This window comes from Genypterus blacodes, unplaced genomic scaffold, assembly GCF_046128005.1.
Source record: "Genypterus blacodes isolate CSIRO-AG114 ecotype Tasmania unplaced genomic scaffold, CSIRO-AGI_Gbla_v1 ptg000058l_1, whole genome shotgun sequence".
Classification (NCBI taxonomy): domain Eukaryota; kingdom Metazoa; phylum Chordata; class Actinopteri; order Ophidiiformes; family Ophidiidae; genus Genypterus; species Genypterus blacodes.
Window position 1 is genome coordinate 5,775,142 of NW_027466870.1, and position 22,359 is coordinate 5,797,500.

General features: G+C 46.2%; 2 protein-coding genes across 7 annotated transcripts in view; both read left to right on the top strand.

The window, feature by feature from the left end:
• The first annotated feature begins 20 nt into the window (after window positions 1–20).
• Window positions 21–18,887, top strand: eps15 (epidermal growth factor receptor pathway substrate 15). Of its 5 annotated transcripts, none has more exons than XM_076153586.1 (26): window positions 22–172; window positions 2,670–2,711; window positions 4,018–4,107; window positions 4,223–4,270; window positions 4,363–4,458; window positions 4,569–4,631; window positions 4,790–4,915; window positions 5,273–5,332; window positions 5,536–5,826; window positions 6,050–6,195; window positions 6,515–6,671; window positions 7,698–7,780; window positions 9,416–9,488; window positions 10,281–10,442; window positions 10,597–10,623; window positions 10,800–10,997; window positions 11,085–11,546; window positions 11,718–11,798; window positions 11,900–12,050; window positions 12,157–12,201; window positions 12,299–12,705; window positions 12,814–12,883; window positions 13,022–13,092; window positions 13,545–13,680; window positions 13,833–14,029; window positions 16,269–18,887. In XM_076153586.1, the coding sequence occupies exons 1-26, from the start codon at window positions 119–121 to the stop codon at window positions 16,407–16,409; spliced, it is 3,477 nt and encodes a 1,158-aa protein (XP_076009701.1). In that variant the 5' UTR covers window positions 22–118; the 3' UTR covers window positions 16,410–18,887. The 5 variants fall into 5 exon arrangements, with proteins under 5 accessions (XP_076009706.1, XP_076009701.1, XP_076009702.1 ...); XM_076153587.1 differs by having other exon boundaries at window positions 12,302–12,705; XM_076153591.1 differs by lacking the exon at window positions 13,833–14,029 and having other exon boundaries at window positions 21–172.
• A 1,198-nt stretch (window positions 18,888–20,085) lies between these two features.
• ttc39a (tetratricopeptide repeat domain 39A) overlaps window positions 20,086–22,359 on the top strand; it is a 21,508-nt gene continuing 19,234 nt past the window's right edge. Inside the window, exons 1-3 of one of the 2 annotated variants that reach the window (XM_076152946.1) lie at window positions 20,086–20,328; window positions 20,883–20,924; window positions 21,141–21,191. In XM_076152946.1, the coding sequence (XP_076009061.1) occupies window positions 20,276–20,328; window positions 20,883–20,924; window positions 21,141–21,191 (146 nt within the window). In that variant the 5' untranslated portion in view covers window positions 20,086–20,275. The remainder of the gene's footprint in view (window positions 20,329–20,882; window positions 20,925–21,140; window positions 21,192–22,359) is intronic. The other variant, XM_076152947.1, reaches the window with a different exon arrangement.

Consider the following 22,359-nt stretch of genomic DNA (forward strand, 5'->3'; position numbering starts at 1 on the left):
AGTCTGCCTGAGGTAAAAGGCTGGAGTGAAGCCGGTCCGGATCCAGTCCCATATTCCGGTGGCGCGGTGATCCAGTGCCGTGTTTTGCCGCGCGCCCTGTGTGTGGCAGCAGCGCAGCATGAAGGCTTTGGGAAACAGAAACACTATGGCTGCCACTCTGTCTCTCAATCAGGTAACACTGCCTTACAACTCTAATATAACGTCGGCAAACGCTTTATGCGCTCTACCCGCGGTGCTCAGAGGCACTCCGGCAGCGGTAGTTTACGTAGACGGGCAGAAAGGTGGGCGCTCCTCGTTGCTCGCCCCTCTTTTTGGAAGTTTCGTCCCGCTGTGAGTGGGAAAAGTTTCTGCCTAATCTCTTTGGGGACTGCGTAAGGGCGTAGCTAGCTAGCTAACTAGCCCTGCGAGCTAAGGGCTAGTTTGTGTTTAAGTCTTTTTAGAGTCGCATTTTCTTAACTTTAGATTAACAAACGCTATATCGCTTGTTCCGGCCGGGTGGGGACGTATTTGTTTATCTGCTGCGCCTTTTAGCTGCGGGCTCGTTGGTGTTGGAGCTCCATGTGTGGTTCTGTTGTGGCTCTTCTGTCAAATGATCTGTGCTAGTAGGGACGCTGCTAACTGAATATTGATCTCAAGTTTACGTGCAACCGTTATGCTACACACTGAGTGAAAATGGCCTGCTAACGTAGCTTCCGAGGCGCTTCGATTCTGTCATGACTCTTTGTTTATCGCTAAAATGAGAAGTACACAGACTCGACTGGCGGAGTTTGTGTGCCGCTTCTGTGACCTTTTGTGGACGGACGTGGACAGATCGCCTGTGAGAACCGAGGCTGCATATCGAGCTGGGACATGGAGAACATGCTCATCATGTCAGCAGATGTTTGCTCCACACACACACACACACACACACACACACACAAACACTTGACTCTGACCCTCGCTGCTGTCTGTAACGACACACTGTAACACTGTAACATCTCTGCTGAAACACACCTGACCTAGTTGCTTGACAGAGTAAAACGCTTAGATATTGTTGGTAGCAGTTAGCAGCAATGTCTGATGATGAGGTCACTATCACACACTTGTTACCAGAGCCACTGTCGTCTAACAATATCAGAGACTGTCAGCTCCACTTGTGTCTCCTCTGAAGTTGTCATGTTCATTGAAATCCATGTTGTAAATCCAAGTAACCACTCTGCTGACACCTGACAATCCTCCCCACACACACTCTATGGCTTGTTATGACATTACATCGTTTCCTTGGCTTAAGAGAGCAGTCGTGGCTAGACTAGGGAGGCAGTGGCTCAGTGGGTAGTGCTTCTGCTTGGGAACCGGAGGGTCGCCGATTCGAGCCCCTGCCGAGGTGCCCCTGAGCAAGGCACCGAACCCTCAATTGCTCCCCCCTCTGCGAAGGGTGGTAATGTAATGTAAGTCGCTTTGGATAAAAGCGTCTGCCAAATGATCGTAATGTAATGTAGACTGAGTTAGATGGACGTGTCGACCTCTGTGATCTAATGTTGTGTTTGCGCTCTCTGCTACACTTTAGTAAAGTCTAACCGGGTTGTTGTTCACTGCTTAGTTACAGCGTCGCCAGTACAATGACCACAGTGTTGCAGCCATCAACAGTTCCAGGCACAGTATTGTGTGTCATAGAAAAAGTTGTTTGCCAGAGAGAGATAAGTGTGTATCTGTGCTGGGAGTCGACGGGCGGCTCGGCTGATGGCTAACGCTCTTTTTCTTGCGAGCGTCCTCGTTCTACGGCCGAGCAGTGTAAATCTTTAACAAGGCTGAAATGGAAGAACTGTACAGTCCTCTTTTCATTTACGCCAGGGTCGGTTTGCAGGCTCCTTTGTTTGTTTGCTGAGGAGCTGAAACAAAGCCTCAACCAATCAAATGATTATATAGCCACTCCTCAGGTTTATCCCGCTGTTGACGCCTATACACGCCTGTTTACAAGCAGAGTGTCAGGTTGATCTATAAGATGAAGAAGCCTACACGGATCCGTTTCCTGTGAAGGCAGGATTGCACAGTCAGCTATAGAAAAAGAGGAAACGGGGGCTAAAGGAGGATATGACAAAGAACCAAACAAGCCCTCAAACGCTGAGCGACACCCTGTTGTTTCTGTGTAAGTTGACCGTTTGAGCCACAGGAAGTGAAGCTTATATCCTGAAGAAACAGGAGTCCACAAACGTGTGGACTCGGGCTCCTTTATAGTCACACTTAAAAGTATCGGTTCAGAAGAAATGCATTCATTGCCAGGAAACGTTCAATATGAATAATTATTGATCGGAGTTACCAAACCGTCCCATCTGGAGAGTTCCTTGAGGATGCGGCTGAGATGCTGACACGTGTGTTTCTGTGTGTATCCGGTAGTTGTACAGGGTCATTGACTGGCACTTGTAGAAAAGCATCACTTGTTGATCATTTGAACTTGTAAACAAGGTTTTTAGAATTCAGAAATCACGAGTAATATCATTTATTCTGTGTCAGATGATTTCTAAGGGGTCATTTTGCTGTGTTTTGCTGAGACATCTCACTTTAAATGGGAGCAGTTGGACCCACATAAGCACTGTTGGAGATGTAGATGCTGATAAATGTGCCGACATGAACACTGGGTGGCTTCATTCTGTGAACTGTTGTCATGTTGAAACTCCTGTTTTCCTCTGCAGCTCTCCAGTGGAAATCCCATCTTTGACAAATACTATCGACAGGTATGTAAATCTTTGTCCTTACAGCACAATAATCCATGATTTATCAACATTACCAGAGCATGAGAGAGAGAGACCGAGACAGAGGGGTACCTTACGTAGTCAAGCACAACTCCTTGTCGTCTCTTCCACTTTTCGGCTCAGAACAGGTTTCTTGTCTCTACCTGCATCCACACACACACACACACACACACACACACACACACACACACACACACACACACACACACACACACACACACACACACACACACACAGCCCTCACTCTAGGTGTTTTCTAAACACAGGGGGGCGATTGTGTTGAAATTAAAGAGGCACAACAAGTTTGGGGGCACATACATTCCTCAGAGACACACACCCACCAGCACATCGTTCCTGTGTGATGTATACGTGATGTACTCCCTCACTCTCTCATGCTCTTTGGTTGTGATTCTTTACACACACACACACACACACACACACACACACACAGACACACACAGACACACACAGACACACAGACACACAGACACACAGACACACAGACACACACAGACGTTGATATAGTAATGATTTGTGCAGCCCGCCTCCCTCAGACTGCACCAAGCTGATAATTAGCCGGTGTAAAGATAAAGATGAGGCTGGGCGTCTTCACTTCATCTGTGTAATTTATTCACCTCCTTCCAACTCAAAACAAACATTACAGAACACAAGCTGCTGGCTCAGTTAAGCAGCAGGCTGAGAAAGAAGATGTGCGCCCTGTTTATAAAGATTAGATTATGTTTGTTTCCCTCCCAAAAGCATTAGGCTCGTGTCTCATGATCCGTATCTCTCTCAGCACTGAACCTCTTCCTGTTTGCTTTATGGAATTATGCTCTGCTCTACTATCCTGCATCACACTCTGACTTTACCGTTAGAGATGTCGGCCACATTCCTCCCATACAGTATACTAGTGAATAATGATGCAGGAGGAGGGATGTTTTAGATCCTTATACTCCACAAAGCTCCAGCTGCGTGAATCCATTCCAGTGTGCAGAGATCTCCCTGCTCAGATCTGCTCTCTGTGTCCAGGAAGCGTCTCCATGAATAAATAATGATCAATGCTCAACATGTGAGAGGAAACGGCTAATACTGCTGAGAAAATGATTTATTTATTTCTTTTATTACCTTCCTGCAGGGCACCTTCAGGCTTTGTGTCTTTATTTGCTTCTTAGTTCTGACAGATCTGCCTTTTAATGTCTGTACTTCAACTGCCTATTCCACTGTACACAGCTTAATTTATGGTTGTCTATAAAGCAAATTATGAAAAGCTAAATCTGTGTCTGTGCAGGTGGATCCCACTGGCAGCGGGCGTGTGGCAGCAGCAGATGCAGCTTTGTTTCTGAAGAAGTCGGGTTTAGGCGACCTGGTCCTCGGGAAGGTAAGCGTAGAGGCCGAGCCGTGTCTTCTCTGTTTGTGTACGAGAAGACGAGGGTATTTGCAGCGGAGAATCAGCAGGATTCCCAAAATGTAAACGTCCGTATATGTCTCTGCAGATCTGGGACTTGGCCGACTCAGAGCGTAAAGGGTCTCTCAACAAACAGGTACGGATGCCCATTAAAGTTTCATTCAGCTTGAGTGCTTGTTAGGTTTACTGACTGTACCTCTGTCTCTCTCTCTCTCTCTCTCCACTCAGCAATTCTTTGTAGCATTGAGGTTGGTGGCTTGTGCCCAGAATGGCCTGGAGGTGGCGATCAAGAGCCTCAACGTGCCTGTTACTACCCCCAAATTTGTAAGTCTGCAGCAGAACATTTCAATACCGTGAGCTTTGTGTGTGTGTCGTTTAAAAGCTGCTGTGAAACTGAATTTCTTGCATTATTTTTTTAACTGATTAATCTGCAGCACGACACAAGCAGCCCACTGTTGGTAAGGGGAGGGGCCAATGACCTTCCCTGGGTCGTCAAGGTGAGACACAGTTTGACTTCACTGTCAGTGTTTGAAGTTTGAAGACACAATGATTTATGGATTAATTATTGTTGATTTCTCACAAAGTTTGTACATTATCAGGATGGAGACAACTTTAAATATTCACTTATGATAATTTCATCTCTTTTCTCCCCCAGCCTGAGGAGAAGATGAAGTTTGACTCCATCTTTGACAGCCTGGCGCCAGTGGGAGGGATTCTAACTGGAGATAAGGTCAAACCCGTCCTGCTCAACTCCAAGCTGCCAGTGGACATCCTGGGCCGGGTACGAGGGACAGACTCACTTTATCAACACTGTGATTAAGAAAGAAGAATTCTGATTCGCTGCTTTAAAAATGATTTAAAAACACAAATAGCTTCATGCTTCAACTAAAAAAGGACCAAAACAACAAAGGCATGAAACTGAAACATTGCAAATCTATCTAAATGTCAGCCACAGCTGCTGCTGAGTAAGAACAGAAGGCAGAGGCAGAAAGAGGAAGTGAAGTTTGGCAGAAAATGAAAACGGAGAAGTGTTGACATCACAATCTGAGCTCAGCTTGAAATGGCCGCACCTCTTTATGAAGCCTATAATTTCTCTCTCACGCAGGCTTAATGATATTAACGTTTGTGTGTGTTGAAGGTATGGGAGCTCAGTGACATCGACAGAGACGGCATGTTGGACAAAGATGAGTTTTCTGTGGTGAGAAATGAGACGCACACCTACAGTACTTGCATGCAAGATGAATAGAGATGAATACTGTAATTGAGTTTGTGTTCTTCTATAGTAAAAACCTTTCCTGCTGTTTACAGGCCATGAAGATGAAGTGTGAAGCCTGAATAAGCACATAAATGTTCTCTGGTAATGACCCTTCCTCATTGATGTGTGTTGCCCTCCTCTCCCAGGCCATGTATCTGGTGTACAGAGCCCTGGAGGGGGAGCCCGTTCCCATGTCTCTACCGCCTCCCCTCGTCCCACCCTCCAAGAGGAAAAAACCCTCTGTGCCTCCCGTGATGCCCTTGTTACCCTCGCCCCCCTCCGCCAAAGACAGTCGCTCCTCCCACGCCGGGTCTAAGACCATGCCCCACCCTCCCAAACCCGCCCCAGCCACAGCCCCAGCCCCAGCCCCAGCCCCAGCCCCTGCTCCTGCTCCTGCTCCTGCTCCTGCTCCTGCCCCAGCACCAGCAGCTGCCCCTGTGAGTACAGTAGGAAGGAGCTGAAACGCTTTTAGATGTGTTGTTTGTACAGTTTAGCTGTGATAACCAAGGTGTGAAACGATGTCAAAGTGGCTAGTGCAGTGTGTTTTCCAAAAGAATAAGACCAAGAGGAAAGTGGAAGTAAGTACAGGGAAAAGTAAAGTGGAATTAATGTTGTTATGTAGGTCGCAGCCATAAGTAAGTTTGTTGTACCTGTCTCCAGTGGGTGGTGTCGCCAGCAGAGAAAGCCAAGTTTGACGACCTGTTCAACAAGACGGACAGCGACATGGACGGCCTGGTGTCTGGACCCGAGGTCAGAGACATCTTCCTCAAGACGGGCCTGCCCTCCGCCACGCTCGCGCGCATCTGGTAAGCAGGGACTCCACAAGTCCTCTTTGGCGAAGATTCAATTCAGCTTGAAACTGAATTTGTAAAGAGTTGGCACTGATTTCAGATCCAACAGGAAGCTGACTTTTACTTCTGTTCCTAATTTGCCAGCACTAGGTTGTGTGAGTGCAGGGCCTCATGCAGCTGGAACATCACTGCATCGTATGGATTTTTACTTCCATACAGTCGATTGAATTCTATCGGCCTTCATGATGAGGATCCGGATCTAAAATAGTCGTTGCCTGAGGTTTAAATCATTACGCTGTTATGCAACGTGTGTGTTTGTGTGTGTTGGTCTCAGGGAGCTTTGTGACATCGGTGACATAGGCAAACTAACCAGAGAGCAGTTTGCACTGGCTCTGTATCTGATCAACCAGAGGCTGGCTAAAGGCCTGGAGCCCCCACAGACCCTCTCCCCTGAGATGATTCCTCCCTCTGACAGACTCAATATCAAACAGGTTGGTCACACTCGCCGCTCATCAGTCAGCTCTATGGATCTTGTATCTCTGTCTAAGCTTATAGGCGTGTTAACCCTTTAACAGCAGGCTTAGTGTGAAAATGTGATGACATCTGCTTGATTTTTGTTCTGCGTTTTGTGGTTTACTTTTCATATCTTTGTATTAAGTTATTATAGTACAACAGCATTATATTAGACATATAATACTCAGTGTTTACATTTTATTTATTGACTTGTGTCCTTCCTTCTTTTGTTGTGTGTGTGTGTGTGTGTGTTTATGTGTGTTTTTCTTCCAGCTTGCGGCTCTTTGTCTCTTGGTTCCTCCCTATGCAGCGCTTCATTTAGCCTCTTTGTCTGTTTAACTCTCATGTTTTGTCCACTTCACATGTCGGTCTTTCCCTCTGGGTGAGGGGCTTCTGAGTGAGTGTGTGTTGAGTTGTTGAGTAGTGAGACACAGCCGCCCAGCAGACTGCCGTTTTTGTAGAAGATGTAGTTTGAGTTGTAGCTGTGCCCTTCCCCCTCCTCCTCCCAGTATCACTTCTAATTAGCCGCCCTCCTCCTCCCTTTGCTATCAGTTTTAATTGTTGTTAAATCCTCTAGTTAAGCTTTTCTCTGATCTTGTAAAATATCTTTGATCCTCAATTTTTGTGGTTGTTCTAGTTCAGTAAAGTGAATCTATAGAGGCTTCTGATGGAATGTTCTGGAAGTACTTTCTCTTCCTTGTTGGATGGAACTGTTGCTATTTGACCAACAAGAGTTCCTTTATATATGAAGACATCTTTCAGGGCTTTTCCAGTCTCTAACCGGTGTTATTACAGCTGAAACTGGTTTTGCTTTTGTTGTTGCTAGTTGGTTATAGGTGGAAACAGACCACAGGTGTTCTGGTAAAACTCTCTGTACCCTGTAGAGAAGGATGATGATGATGAGAGATGCCTTTTGTAGTATAGAGGAGGTTTGAAAGTGATCATCCTTTGTGTCATGAGTTTACATCCACCTGTGTTTGTTCTCTGCCTTGCTTCCTCTCCAGAACAACCTCGTCAACCTGGCAGCCGACTTCTCCGCCATCAAGGAGTTGGACTCCCTCAGTAATGAGATTGTGGAACTACAAAGGTAAGCTGTGTAGATACAATGTGGGGAACTGTGGGGAAGTCTGGCCTATGAGTCTTTAGGTTGTCTGATCACTTATAGGACGTATTATCAATGGGCTTTAGCAACAATAAGGTATTTGGCCTTATTTTGAGTGGCGTTTGCACCATTGGTCGATTGAATCATTCAATTGAACCCTGGACATGAAACATGAAGTCTGCCAACGAACTCCTTACTATGATAAACCCTGTAGGGAGTATTACTGTACTGTACTGTAGTTAAATATTGATTTGGCAAAGATGACTGCAACTGCACTACAAGATCTGTATCGCTCTCCGCCTTTCTTCCTGTCAATCTCACGCCCCCACACTGTTCTGTTCTCAACACTTGACAACACGACCATGGTGGTGTTATGAATCGTTTAGCTGCTGTGTGACAGAGATGTGGCAGGAGAAAGGAAAAGACGCATCATCTAGAAACGCTTCAGATGTGTCACTGTTTCATATTTGTAATTTCATGATATCTTAGCTTGGCCAATTATGATGACAAGTGTACAGGCGTTGATATCGGCAAGGCCAAGATCAACCAATAATAAAGGCCTGTTATGAAACCATGTCTAGCTCTAAATGAGCGAGGAGAGACGTGATTGTTTCAAAAACCCATTTTAGCTTCCTTATTTCTGAAAGCGGTTAATAAGAAGTGAGAAAATCCCCAAAATGTTTTTTTATACACACACACACACACACACACACACACACACACACACACACACACACACACACACACACACACACACACACACACACACACCAGGTGACAGCTGTTCATAGGGGAGAGCCATGGTAAGATGGGCAGAAGTGAAGTGGCAGCAGTTTGAGAGACAGCAGCTCAGAGAGATGCTGCATGTGTGTAGCTGCTTCAGCTTGTGGCCGCAGCCCTCTGCTGAGGAAGAGGAGGGTCGTAATGATGAAGGTGATCATGCTGGGTAAGAGGGCTGCTTAGTTATTATGATCACCCACATAGTGTTTATGTAGCCGTATACTATTGAAGCTGAAAGTACAGAGTAATATTGGATGATGCCTGTCTGAGTGCTGAGGTTTCACATGAAATCTTCAATATTCCTGCAGATTCTGCTCACAGATCATTTACTGCTGTTTTGCTGTTTTGTGTCAACATCTTGAGCAGAACACTCGCCTACCACAATTTAAATGTTGATGCTGTAGTTTGGCTCATCAGCACTCACAGGTCCCTCCTCCCCCTCTTCCTCCCTCCTTCATGAGGCAGCCATCTGCTCCTCACTCCTCATCTCCCACACATTTGACTGAGCGAGCACATGCTCTCTCTCTCACACATTTCATCGTTCGTGCAGCACCGCGCATTCCACATCTCTGTCGCCCCGGACGCCTGGTAGAATCCTTCACATTTGCGCACGTAGACTCTCCGGCTTAGCATCACGTACGCTCGCTCGCACAGCAGGGTCTCCGGTCAGTCTGTTCAGGTCAAGATCATGGTGGCCCAGGGAGAGGATGTGGAGGTGGTGGTCCAGAGGCAAGATGGAGGCGGTTCATCGGAGAAGAGTTTGGGGGTGTTAGGCATACCAGGTCTCCCCTCTTTATCCATGGTGGCTAAATACGCCTGTCTGTTGTGCTGGGCACCCAGGGAGAAGACGACAGTGGAGGAGGAGATAAAGGAGAAGGAGGAGGCCATCAGGCAACGGAGCAGCGAAGTGCAGGTAAGGAGCTCAGGAAGTGTTTTTATCTCTGTTTGTGTGTGTGTGTGTGTGTGCAGATACAGGAGAGGGGTGTATGAGGGAATTATGGGCAGACCTTAACAGTGACATGGGGCTGTAGCTCTTCTATATGTAGGTCAAGGAGGATAAACTCTTAACCACCAGAAGATGTGAAGTGCAGCATGAGCTAAAGCCGCTCACTTTAGTTGTGATAAATCCACCGGAGCAGGCGATCGATATTTAGCCAGCAGTGTTGGATGCTTGTCAGACTTGGTTAATGATGCCTGGGAGAGGTTGATGTCCTTGTGTAGGTGTGTCTGTCTGTTCCAAGGCTGAGAGATGAGCTCTATTTCGGGAGACGGTGGCTTAAAGGGCCAGGCGGCTCCAAATCTGTGAAGCAAATTCAATGTGGGAATGCAACGCTATCTCATGAGACTGTCACTGTGATAAAGAAGAAAGGTTCGTCTGCACTGCAGTGAAGCCTCCAGGCTCATATATATATAAGTGTCAATATAAGGTACATGAGGGAGTGATGGACGGTGTGACGTAACCCGATCATCCACAGACCTCCTCTCTCAAATCATTACACTGAGCCTTCAAGGAAAGATCCATTTGTTTTTCCACAAGTGAGTCGATCCAAAGTGACTCAGAGACACACACACACACACATCCAGTATGTGCTGTGAGTCAGTGGAGCTTAGTGAAGGGAAGTCATTAGTATCAAACTGATGTCCTTCTTGCAGTATGCAGTGAAGTGTCAACAAAACAAATCAAACCAAACCTTTACACCTACAGGACTTGCAGGGTGAGGTGGCCCGGGAGAGCGAGGAGCTGCAGCGGCTCCAGAGTCAGCGCCAGAAGGTCCAGGACGCCTTAGACGAGCTGGACCAGCAGAGGGACTCGCTAGAGGAGCAGCTGGCTCACATCCGACAGCAAACCAGCCACGAGACCCAACTGGTAGGCGTCTACTACATCTCCTGTAGGGATGAAGAGTGAGGGAGGAAGTCTTTGAACATAAACTGCCCCAGACTGTCCTATGGTGTAACTTCAGTTTCTCAGTCACATATCAATCATCTGACATCTCTTTTCACTGCTGATTCATTCATTTCAGTGCCGGACAAGCACATCGCAGAAATTGGTAATCACCTCCATATCTTCATCAACAGTTTAGATTCCACACAGAAAAGACATTTCACATTCACATTTGACGTAATAAATACATACACACTTCACACAACATACAGGAGAAGGTGCTGGGTTTGTTGTGCTGATTCATTGAGCTGATCCATTATTGATCCCCCCCGCCCGCCTCAGATCACATCGCTGCAATCGGAGCACGAGGAACAGGAACATAAGATCTGCCAGTACGAGGAGGAGCTGGTCCAGGCCCGCGAGGAGCTCCTGGCCCTGCAGGAGGAGAGCAGGAGGCTGCAGGAGAAGGTCCAGGCAGCGCAGGAGCAGCTCACCCCTCTGCAGGAATCTGTGAGGGACTCCTTCACACAGGTTTCACAGGTTTGTTTGTGATTTATAATCAAACAGTGACTTGTTCTGCTTCCTCTCTGTTGTTGTCTTTCATTGATGTCCACCTTTTCTCCTCAGGTGCAACAGAAATTGAATGACCTGCAGGTGGAGGAGAGGTCAGTGACCGCTCAGCTCAGCTGGAAGAGAGCCTTGGAAGACAGCTCTCCCGTCATGGTGAACGGGTCGGGGCCCACGCCGGAGCTGCAGCAGGTGGATCACTTCCAGCAGGACCTCTTCCACGACGACCAACCGAAAGAGCTGAAGGAGGTGGAACCTGCCACCATCTGGGGTCCACCTATAGAAGAGAGTGAGAAAGAAAAGGAGAAGGAAGGAGGAGAGGAGAGGGAGGAAGAAAAAGAGAAGGATGATGAGGAGGAGGATGATGATGATGAGGAGGAGGACAGTCCAAAGACCACAGAGGAGGAGAAGCAGCAGCAGCAGAAGAAGGACGCCCTGGATGAGCTCTTCAGTAGTTTAGCCTCCACTGACATTTACAGCAGTCTGGGCGCCTTTCCTAAGCCCCAGGAGAACGCTGTTAGGGTAACAAACACACGTCCATCAGCTGTTACAACACTCACATTACTATAGAAACAGGCAATTCAGATACAGGGAGGATTGTTGTGTGTTTGATGTGATGAAATAATGGATTATTAAGCTCTAGAGTCAAATATGTAAATGACCATAAACCCTGTTTCTGTCTCAATAACGCAGGAAGCCAGCACCCCCACCCCCGACGTCTCATCAGAGGTCACAGACGACACAGAGGAGTCGCCCAAAGCCAGCCCACCAAAGGTAAAGGCAGGACCGCGCGGGCGCTCTTATCCGGGTTTAAAAAATCTAAACAAAATCTGCCATCTTCCAGTCGACACACCGTCTGTCTCGTTGATCCACAGGTTCCTTCACCAGAACCAGAGAGCCAACCAGAGGCCACAGACCCCCCTGAGACTAGGCCGTCGCCGTTACCACCTCGCTCCCTGCCCCCCCAGACCAGCCCCCCCACCCTGCCAGAGATGGACTTCTTTCACTCAGACCCTTTTACTGACCGTGAGTCTCCTCAATGTCTGAAGGAAACTCGGATTGATGTCATTCAATCACATCCTCCATTGTGTGTTGTCATCATAGTCAGACTGATGATGGTGTCTCTTTGTAGATGATCCCTTCAAAGATGATCCGTTTGGAAAAGCAGAGGCAGCGGGTGAGTTCTCCAGGTTACAGCCTCACTTTAGATCAACAGGCCAAACTATTCTGATCATTTGTTTATAAAACTAAAGGTGCGTTGTGTGTTTATGAAGCAGATCCATTCGGGGGCGATCCCTTCAAAGACTCAGACCCCTTTGCTGCAGACTCGTTCTTTAAGCAGTCGTCCGGCGCCCAGTTTCCCTCAGAAGACCCTTTCTCTGCCCCAGCCGATCCCTTCGGTGCCACTGCCAACGCACCAGAACCGGACCTGTTCGTCGCCAAGCTGAATAACGCGGCGGCCGCCCCGTCAGTGCCGAGCTCAGACCCCTTTAGCTCCAAACCCAACAACGCAGTTCTACCAGCCAAGGATCCGTTCACCTCGAAGGCAAACAACAAGGCCGTCACCGCCGACCCGTTCGGGAGCAAAGTCAACGCCCTGGCAGAACCAGATCCATTTGGTTCTCAGGACGCCAACGCAGATCCATTCAGCGGCTCCCCACCCAACGCCGACCTGGCAGTGGTGAGTCGGGCCGCTGAAGAAGCCTGGCTCTTAGTTGAAAAGTCCATATTGAGATCAAATGTTCATGATCTATTTAAAAATAAAGTTACGTTTTGTGTGTGTTTGTAGAAGGACACCGCAACAAACAACGACCCCTTTGCTCCAGGAGGTACGACACTGAGAGGGAGCTCAGACCCAGGTAGGGTTTATGCTGTGGCGCCCCCCTGTGGGCACAGCTTGTATTGCAGTTATAAAGCATTATAAAGCACCACACTGAGTTCTACATCACTCAGTGTGTTTGTGAGAGTTGCGTCTCCATCATCTCTGTGTCTTACAGATCCATTTGCCGCCGCGTTTGGCAGTGAATCGTACGCAGGAGGCTTTGCTGATTTCTTTGCCTTGACAAAGGTAACTGTCAGAATGTGCTGTACACATCTCGTCACACACAAACATCACACACTGTACAAAAAGACAGTGAAACATGAGAGCATGCAGGCAGAAGTGTCGGCTCATAAATGATGGCTGGTAAAGTGAGACAGTGAAGTGGATCGTGTTACACAGGGAACTCACTGCTGCAGTAAAGCCAAACACACATATTCACACTCTCACATTGCAGAAGTTCAGATCTCTTCACATCCTCTTCAATGTTAGCTTAGTGAATTAGTAATACTGTTAATTGACTTGACAAACCGGAAGTTAGGGCTCTGTTATCTCTGCTGCAGTTGTGACGTGCAGAATGTTCCGGACTCCAGCTGGAACTTTGTGTTTCTGCTCCCATTCATCTGTTCAACTATCAAACTAACTCATAACCACAACAACAGAAAGTACAGACTGGATTTGTCTTAATCCTTTCATTCCAGTCCAACGGCGCCGACCAGTTTGGCATCAACAATAAGAACCTGTTCCAGGAGGACAATCAGTCTGCCGGCCCTGATGTTCCCCCGGCCCTGCCCCCCAAAACGGGTACGCCAACCAGACCCCCCCCTCCACCTCCAGGTCAGTTGTTCAAACCTCCATGAGTCGCCTGTGTGGCACTCACAGTGTGTGTCTGTTTGTGTGTCATGGTGTCATGTATAGAATAAAGGGGAGGAGCAAAGAGGAGCATAGATGGTTTTGTCTGTATGTCTGTCTGTGCCTCGTCTGTCCAGGTAAGAGATCCTCCATCTCCAGAACAGAGTCCTCTGACTCCTTCCACCGACGAGGCCACTTCCTCCCGCCGACCTCGGGAGAGTTCTCCTCCTCCTCCTCCCTACCCGCCAAGGACCCTGTAGCCGACCCCTTCGCTCCCTCCTCCCCTCCTCGCCACAACGCCCGGGAAGCTGACCGATTTGCCAGCTTTGACAAAGTGAGCACCCCCCCCTCGCTTTCTCCCTCACCTCCACCTGACTCTCTGTAGGCCCCCACCCTCTCGTCACCCCTCCACCCCCCCACCCGCCACCACCCTGCATTCATAAATCACCTTCACTTATTCAAATGAGGCCAATCGCTCCATCCACTGCCAATGATAAGTCTAAATTGGAGGGGCCGGATGTTTCTGCTTTAACGGCACATTCATGTTTATCTGATTCACTGTCTGGGAGCTGATTTGCTATAATTGATCCTAATATGTTTGAGATTGCACCTTAACCCTCTCCTGGTCTTTATGTTAAGGCTTTGTGAATGAGTCATAATAATAATGAGATTGCACTACTGCAGGTCCACTGTCTCACTGAAGAAATGTACTATAATGTTAAAGCTTTTATGAATACAGGAATATAAATATATATATATACACGACTCTGCAACATATCTGTGAACGCAGACACGAGTTAATGGAACAATTGATGCACAAATCAACAACATGCTCACACAGGTTGGCAGTGAATGGAGAGATGAGTGGATGTGTGTGTGACTCCTGTTGGCCGTCCCAACCAGCACAGAGACATCGCTGCTCCACAGAGAGAGGACATTAAAAAAGATATCTTAAGCTTCAGAATTTCATTAGATTTAAATCCAAATTGGACTGTGCTCTGGTTGATCTCATCTGTGGCCTCTAATGACGACACAGGAACTGAAAGCAGCTCAGCCACATTGATGATGGCTCCAGATTAGTCTCTTAGTAATCATGAGCAGCTCTTCTCTCTCTGGTAGTTTGGTAGCGTTGCACTGTGACTCTGCAGACTTGGGATGGAAACATGGAGCTCATCAGACAGGAACTCTTTAGATTAGTGACCACATCCTCACAACAACCTGCATGCCCCCCCCCCCCCCGTCTGACCCCTTCAGCCGCACGCACTAACACATCACCTGCCTGATAGGTCAGTGCTCCGCCCCTCCCCTCCTCACTGCCCCCCCCTCCCCCCTCTACACATGTCAACATCTGTTAACCCTTCCCTCCACCTCTCATCCATCAGTCCATTCCAGCTTCAGCGCTCCTCTGACGGGCAGAGCACTGTGGAGAAACAGAGCGCCTGTATTATCTCCTCTGTCAAACAAATCCAATAAAGAGTTGAATCAAGGGCATCTGTGGCTTCTATGTGCGTCCATGACATTTCCATCTGCAGGTGCCTGGTTTGTAAAGCAATAATACCACAATTTTAGCAACTTATAGCCCAGATTTAAGCCAATTTCCAAATCGTACCAGACATCTAAATTAAGTTCCTACTGTCATGGCACCCAATGGTTCCTATTCATCTCAAACCTTTACTGGAAGATGGACAGACTGATTTGAAAGTGCTTACTAAACGATCAAACGTCAGCGCGGTCTTTAAAATCTCTCAGCAGAATTCCATCAAAATCTTAGAAACACTGCATTTCCCTCTGAAAGGTATGTGGGATTTTTCCTCTCCCCTTTGCTGATTTGTGATTGATTCATATTTGAGGGCAGCAAGTTTGGAATTTGTTTGTAATTTGGAGTTCCTGCCGTTAGTGTGGATGCATGAGACCTTAGAGGCTGAAGCCCTGGATGTTCCTTACTCTGAAGATCCATCTGTGAACCTGACATGATGGCTCACTAGTTTCCTCTGCATGGGTGAGCACACTAGATGATTCTGTCTGTCTGTCTGTCTGTCTGTCTGTCTGTCTGTCTGTCTGTCTCTGAGTAGACACCACGTTCCCTCTCTGTGATGCGATTGTTTTGTTGCTTCTTATCTAACCCTCACCTGAGATCCCGTCTTGTCCCTGTTCTCCCTGCATGTTCTGTAATGACCCTGATCCCACGCCTGCACACCATGCGTCTGCACTCTGAGCCTGAGGAGTAAACACAGACTTCCTGTCGCTGATCCATCAGAACAGCTCGTCTCTCTTTTATTAAATGTGTAATGATGTTTTTTGATGAACATTTAAATACTCGCCCCCCCCCTCCAACCCTCCCCTCTCTGTCTCCGTGTGTGTGAGTGTGTGAGTGTGTGAGTGTGTGTGTGTGTGTGTGTGTGTGTGTGTGATTGATGCTTCATGCCAACTCCATCTTTATCTGAGGAGAATTCACTCTGATCTTCCTGTAAGAGTGAGTCGTTCCCCCTGTGGGTTTGTGTCTCCTCGCACTTGTTTTGCATCTGTGTGCGCGTTCACAGTGTGTCTGTCTGCTCTCTGTGTTAACTGAACAGTATCCGACAGAGGAAGACATGATAGAGTGGGCAAAGCGCGAGAGCGAGCGAGAGGAGAAGGAGCGACTCGCCCGGCTCACCCAGCAGGAGCAGGAGGACCTGGAGCTGGCCATCGCCCTCAGCAAGTCTGAACTCTCCTGAGGAGCGGCCCCTCCCCTCCCCTCCCTCCGCCCCCCCTCCACCTCTCTTCCTCCCCCCTCTCCCCTCGCCCCCCCTTCCCCCTCCTCGCCCCTGGCCTGGCACGGCACGGCACGGCCCTGACCTGGCCCAGAAAGCACCAAAGCAAAGTGGGGGACTGTTATAGGACTGATTCAGCCGCTGACCCCACGATGAGACTTTCTCAGACTGTCTCCGGACGTCGTCGCCGGCTCGTCCCGGTGTTTTGTCCCTCCGGTGGCTCACTGTGGCTCAGCTGGGGGCGGAAGGAAGGAGACTGACAAAGACGGCGTGTGTGTGTGTGTGAATGGAGTGTGAAAAATGATATGCAGTGAATATGCATTTAGAGATTGTCAAGTGTTAAAGATTGTCCGCTGATTGAACTCCACCACCAGGGCCCCGACGCCTCATTATGACATCAGAACATAATTTATTTAAACAAACCTTCAGCGTTGGACCGTCTAACTAACCACGCTCACTACGCTTTAACTAACTCAGTTTATACTTAATACTAAGTGATATCTGTCTCACCAGATGCTGCTCCTTGTTTTATAAAGGAGGAATTATGAAGTTTAATAGTAACAAATCCCCCCGTGTGGTTTTCCTCCGGCTTCCCTCCCTGCTCACTGTTGATGTCTTGAAACTCTGAACTGTGCTGCGTTCCAATATGTTCGTTGTGGTGCTGCAACAGGATGGGGGGTGTGTGTGTGTGTGTGTGTATCTTCCTTCACTCAGGAGCGCTCAGCATTTCCACATTTCTACACGTTAAACTGGAAGCTCTCTGTACACACACACACACACACACACACACACACACACACACACACACACACACACACACACACACACACACACACACACACACACACACACTAATCCTTCTCCTCACACTTTCACCCCTTTTTTGGTTTTCGTTCACATTTGGTTTCATTCAGCATTAAGTTCAGTCCGTGTTTATGTTGAGGATAATGAAAGGAATGAAGGAACACTGGTGGGATGTAGCATTGTGTTCCAGGTGGCACTACAGAGGCTCACACTTGTTGGTTGTTTGGTTTATGGTTGTTGGGAGTTCAGGGTTGCCACAATCATCATCTAAGTTACACTCATTCTCTCACCCAAAGATTTAATACCCTGCTCTTTGTAAAAACTCTAACAAACCATCAAAGAAACTCTAAATTCTGGGGGAAATGTGACAAACAAATCCCGTCTGTGATGAGTGAACGTTACGTTTTGCTAAAGAGGATTTCTTTGTACATTAACACACACTGATGAGTTTAAACTTCTATAATAGTTGAATGTATTTGTGTGGTGGAAAAACAAACGTGTAGACATTATACTCTTAAATGCACAATGCTGTTAATCTCATGATGCCTAAGTGTTAAAACAGAAGGAAACACTGCCCTCTACTGGCAGGTTAGAGGTCAGACGTAGAGCTGGTAGAGTTTCTATGTCAGGGTCCGGCTGAACTGTGCATGAAGCCCCTATTTAACCCCAAACGGTTGGATCCCTGCGTCCCCGGAGTGTTGGTAGATGTTACTGTGTACATGTCTCTCTCACCCAACTTCACACCGCGTCACCTTGTGTCAAACTGTGACACTGTGCCTCACATTTGCCTGACTTTTAATTTTCCACGAGATGCAGAGAGTCCACTACCTTCTGCCCCGTGTCCTCTCTCTGTTCACCTCGGGCTCTGTAGGGAATTTAACTTGCAAAGAAACAACGGCGATGTGAAGATCGTGCTGAGGCGAGCGCACAGAGATCCAGGCGCCTCCTCACCATCTTCACATCCGGTCTGTCTTGCTAGTGAGTCTTCATTGGGTAAGTTTGATTTTGTGTTGTCCCGTAGAATGATACATCTAACTTAACGCTGAATGCTTAACTGTGATCAAAGGTTTCTGACAAGGGAATGAAGCAAAGAGAGGCCTTTATTTTAATTTTTCTGGACTAATATCTGACCAAACATTGCACATTTGAACAAATCTTCCTCTCCTAACTTTATGTTTCCTGATCAGGTGTTTAGATTTTGCAACGGGTATAGAGACTGGATGATGGATGGATGGATGGATGTATGGATGGATGGATGTATGGATGTCATTTCAACTTCTCATGTTTCAGTGCTGCACTCTGATGTCTGAAGTCATTTGCAGTTCATTTGCTTCTCTGCTCTCCACCTTCTCACTGGAGCCTCCTGTCCTACCAGGGGCTTTAGTTTCAGTCCCATCATCTCTCAAACACCTACAGACACGATCATGACATTTATATATATAAATATATATATATAGACTCCTCTATTTTACAAATGAGAACCACTTATGTTTGTAGGCTTACCCATAAAGGCTTTTAAAAATCAAGCTAAATGTATTTTATTTTGTATTTTCTAACGTGTGAGATGAACCATTATTGGGAGGTTTGGTCAGAATATGTATGCATTTAATTGAAAACCGAATAAATGTCAACAGTCTACTTTGGCTTTGGTGTGTTTTTATTGCAGTCAAGTCATTTTAAATATTCTCTTATATTAGAAATCTCAACATGCAGTTCAAGTAACATCAATTTGGAGCAATAACGCACGACACAACCTGGCATATTGTGACAAAAACAACAGCACAATAAAGAAATAGAGCTCTGAAAATCCTCCTCGTACAGTCGCTATGATGTAACATGATGTAACATGTCACACTGCCAAGAAGTAAAGCTTTTATTCAAGTTTCCAATTATAGAAATGATAGTTACAGAAGAGTTGCAGCAATTACCTCACAGTTGTGTATATTATGGGATGGCAGCATTAATAATACCTTCCTTCATTCCATCAGCTACATCATTAATCCGTAATGTGACGGGTTACAGAGGAATCCAGGAGTCTGTGAGGTGATTACGAGCTTTGGCTGCTATCCATCATTGTGGCTTTAAATGCGTGGAGCAGCGACCTTCTTCACCCATTGGCCTGTCACCTGCTTGCAAACATAAACACAAACATTCACTGCTTGGTGATAGCAGCAGCAGCTGTACAGGAATCAGTGCTCAGTCAGGAAAAAATAATTAAGTTCCAGTTTGTGTATATAGATAGTTTTTACTATTTTTTTTAAGTTGTAGTCTTTTGTAGTTTTTTTTCTTCTTAATTGAGTTTTTATTTTATTTTGTATTGTATTCTTTTTTCCAATATTTTTAATTACAATTTGTTACCTAATTTATTTACATTTATTTGTTTAGTTTTCTGTATTTGTATTTCAAAAGTTTTATTTTGTATTTTTTTGTGTTCATATTCTTTATTTTGTTAATAGTTTGTCTGTTTATGTACTTTTTTCATATTTGTTTTGTTGATTTTTATCTCATTTATTGTCCATTTCTTTATTTTATTTTCTTAAATTAACATTTTTCTTTGTTTTATTCAATTTGTTTGCTTGTTTAGTCTATTTCTTTCAGCTTATTTTCAATTATTCTATTATTTATTATCTAATTTATTTGATTAGCTTGTTTACTTCTTTTATGTAATATTTTTTTTCCCCGCTCATATGTTTATGGTGTTTGCTCGTTTTATTCTTTGTAAACGAAACAAAGAGTCTGCATTAGATAGCTATCCTACTAATAGGGAGGGCTTTAGGACCGTGCAGCAGAGCTCCAGCAGAAGCAACATTCCAGTGTATTTAAATAGGAGAGTCATTATTATGGTGATGAGCGGCACAAACACACCTTTCCAGCCTGGGAAGGAGGAAGACAGGCGCACTTCCCTCACTGTAAACTGATCCTCACCTGTCTGTCCTCTCTGTCCGTCCATGCCAGCCGTCTGAAGCCTCTGGACCTTTGCCTCTGTGTGGATTATTCTGCTGCTTTCCTGGAGCCAGAGTGGTGGAATGAGTTTTATAACCAAGTGGAGGAAAAGTGTGAAGAGAAATGACAGCAATAAGTGAGTAAGACCAGCAGCTCCTGAGCTCGCCGCCGCCGTCTCTACTGCGGAACCGTGTCAGCACATGACTGCTGGGACGAGATCTGTGTAGATGTGTGTGTGTGCTCACATAGTGTCTAATCTGTGATCTACAGTGTCTCTACGTCTCTACGTTACTGACTTCTATACTCCACCCAGAGAGGAAGTGTTTGACAAGCAAGCAAACATCAGAGCTCTGTTGGAACGTACAGTACACTGAGACAAGATGGTCAGATCTCTAATCGCTTTAATTCAGACATGTTGGTATACAAACCTTCAAAGCAACCATCTAAATGTCTAGAAGTCAGTGGTTTCTATCTATTATGTTGTGATGAGAAGGTTTTCTTATCATTTAATGCTGAAAGTGGCTTTTCTCTGCTGTAATGATGTCAGTAATGATGTGTTAGAGCTCCCGGGTCACGTGGTCTCTGTCTTATCTCTCTGACCTCTCTTGAATGTGTTAGCACTGTCCTCCTCTCACCTGTGTGCGATCCCTTCTAATATACTCTCTAAATACACCTTTGACCTCTTTACAGCGGTGCCATGCAGGCACAAGACGGCCCGGACTCCCCAGGCCGGTATGTTCACGTAACATACACACACACACACACACACACACACAAGTTTACAGGGACAGTCAAGAACCATCTGCAGCAGCGTTCAGAGCCACGTCACTGAGTTTAAAACCCAGTGAAAACAAAGCGTGACAGTCCTTTACTGCCGTACCAAAAGTAGTTCCACAATAATCTTCAATTCAACACACTGAGCTTGACTTGTATTTCTCTCTCTCTCAGGTTGTCAGTCATAAACAGTCCAGACATGGATCCCATCATCCCAGACTTTAAGTAAGTGTTTCTGCTCTGATCTCCACTCCCAAAATTCACAGAGAACACAACTCAACACAGTGACATTTTCACTTTCACTTGACATCAGATCAAATCCTGCTCCTCCTCCTTTAACTCCACCTTAAGCTTCCCTGATGTTTCCTGATGTGAAACTTTTGCTTTTATCTCTGTAGGGTTTGATTATAGAGAGGTGTGTGATGTTCAGGTACCAAACGTCCCTGATTACACAAATATTTTGCCTTTCAGCTCATTTCATCCTAAACTCAAAAGAAAACAAAAGCAGAGAGGCAACACATTAGTTGTGGTTGACGTATTTATTTGTTTTGCTGTTCACTTTCAATGCTGACTGGGGACAGAACATAAGACAAGCATACTGTATAGACACACAATACACATTTGATCAGCTCTGAAGAAGACATCTGTTGAAATCCACCAAACCTACATTTAAATGGCACAGAAGGACTAACATGTGTCCACTCACCCAACCAGAGAACACAATTAAACTCACAATGTGACCCAGAATGCACTTCATCTATCTTTCTGAACCGCACCAAAACTAATTTACCATTTTCAAGGACTCAACCAAACACTTTACTTCACAGACACAAACTCCCAAATTAGCAATTAAGCCCCAAAGTCCTGAAATTAATTATAACGGATGGAACTATTTTATCAGTATAGATTCAAGGATGTGACAAAAAGGAGACGTATAACAAATACAATCATGTGGTGCAGCTTGGTATGCAAACTGCACCGAGGCAGATCGCCAAAAACTCAAAAGGACTGTTAAAACAGCAGGAAAAATAATTGGCCTTCCCCTGCCCTCTCTGGAGGACATTTTTAAGACTAGTTGTCTCCGCAGGGCCAACACCATCCTGAAAGATGCATCCCACCCTTGTAACTCCCTGTTCTGTCTGGGAAGGCGATGCAGATCACTGAAAACGCGCACCACCAGACTGAAGAACAGCTTCTTTGTAAGAGTCATAAATGAGCTAAACAAAATCAAACATTAGACAAATTAGTACCCCAAAAGTCAATTGCAATATTGGGACAAATTGGGACATATTGGGCATCTTCAGCTATGATGTCATGTGATGTCATATGGAGCAAGGGAAATATGATGTCATTTGGGGTGTGATGTTGTGATGTGGTGATGTGATATGGGATG

Bases quoted from the DNA above. Each gene is read 5' to 3' on its own strand.
- eps15 (XM_076153586.1), top strand. From the start codon at position 119: ATGAAGGCTTTGGGAAACAGAAACACTATGGCTGCCACTCTGTCTCTC. The intron at 4,632-4,789 runs GTGAGACACAGT...TTTCTCCCCCAG, and splicing joins ACCTTCCCTGGGTCGTCAAG to CCTGAGGAGAAGATGAAGTT. The intron at 4,916-5,272 runs GTACGAGGGACA...TGTGTGTTGAAG, and splicing joins CAGTGGACATCCTGGGCCGG to GTATGGGAGCTCAGTGACAT.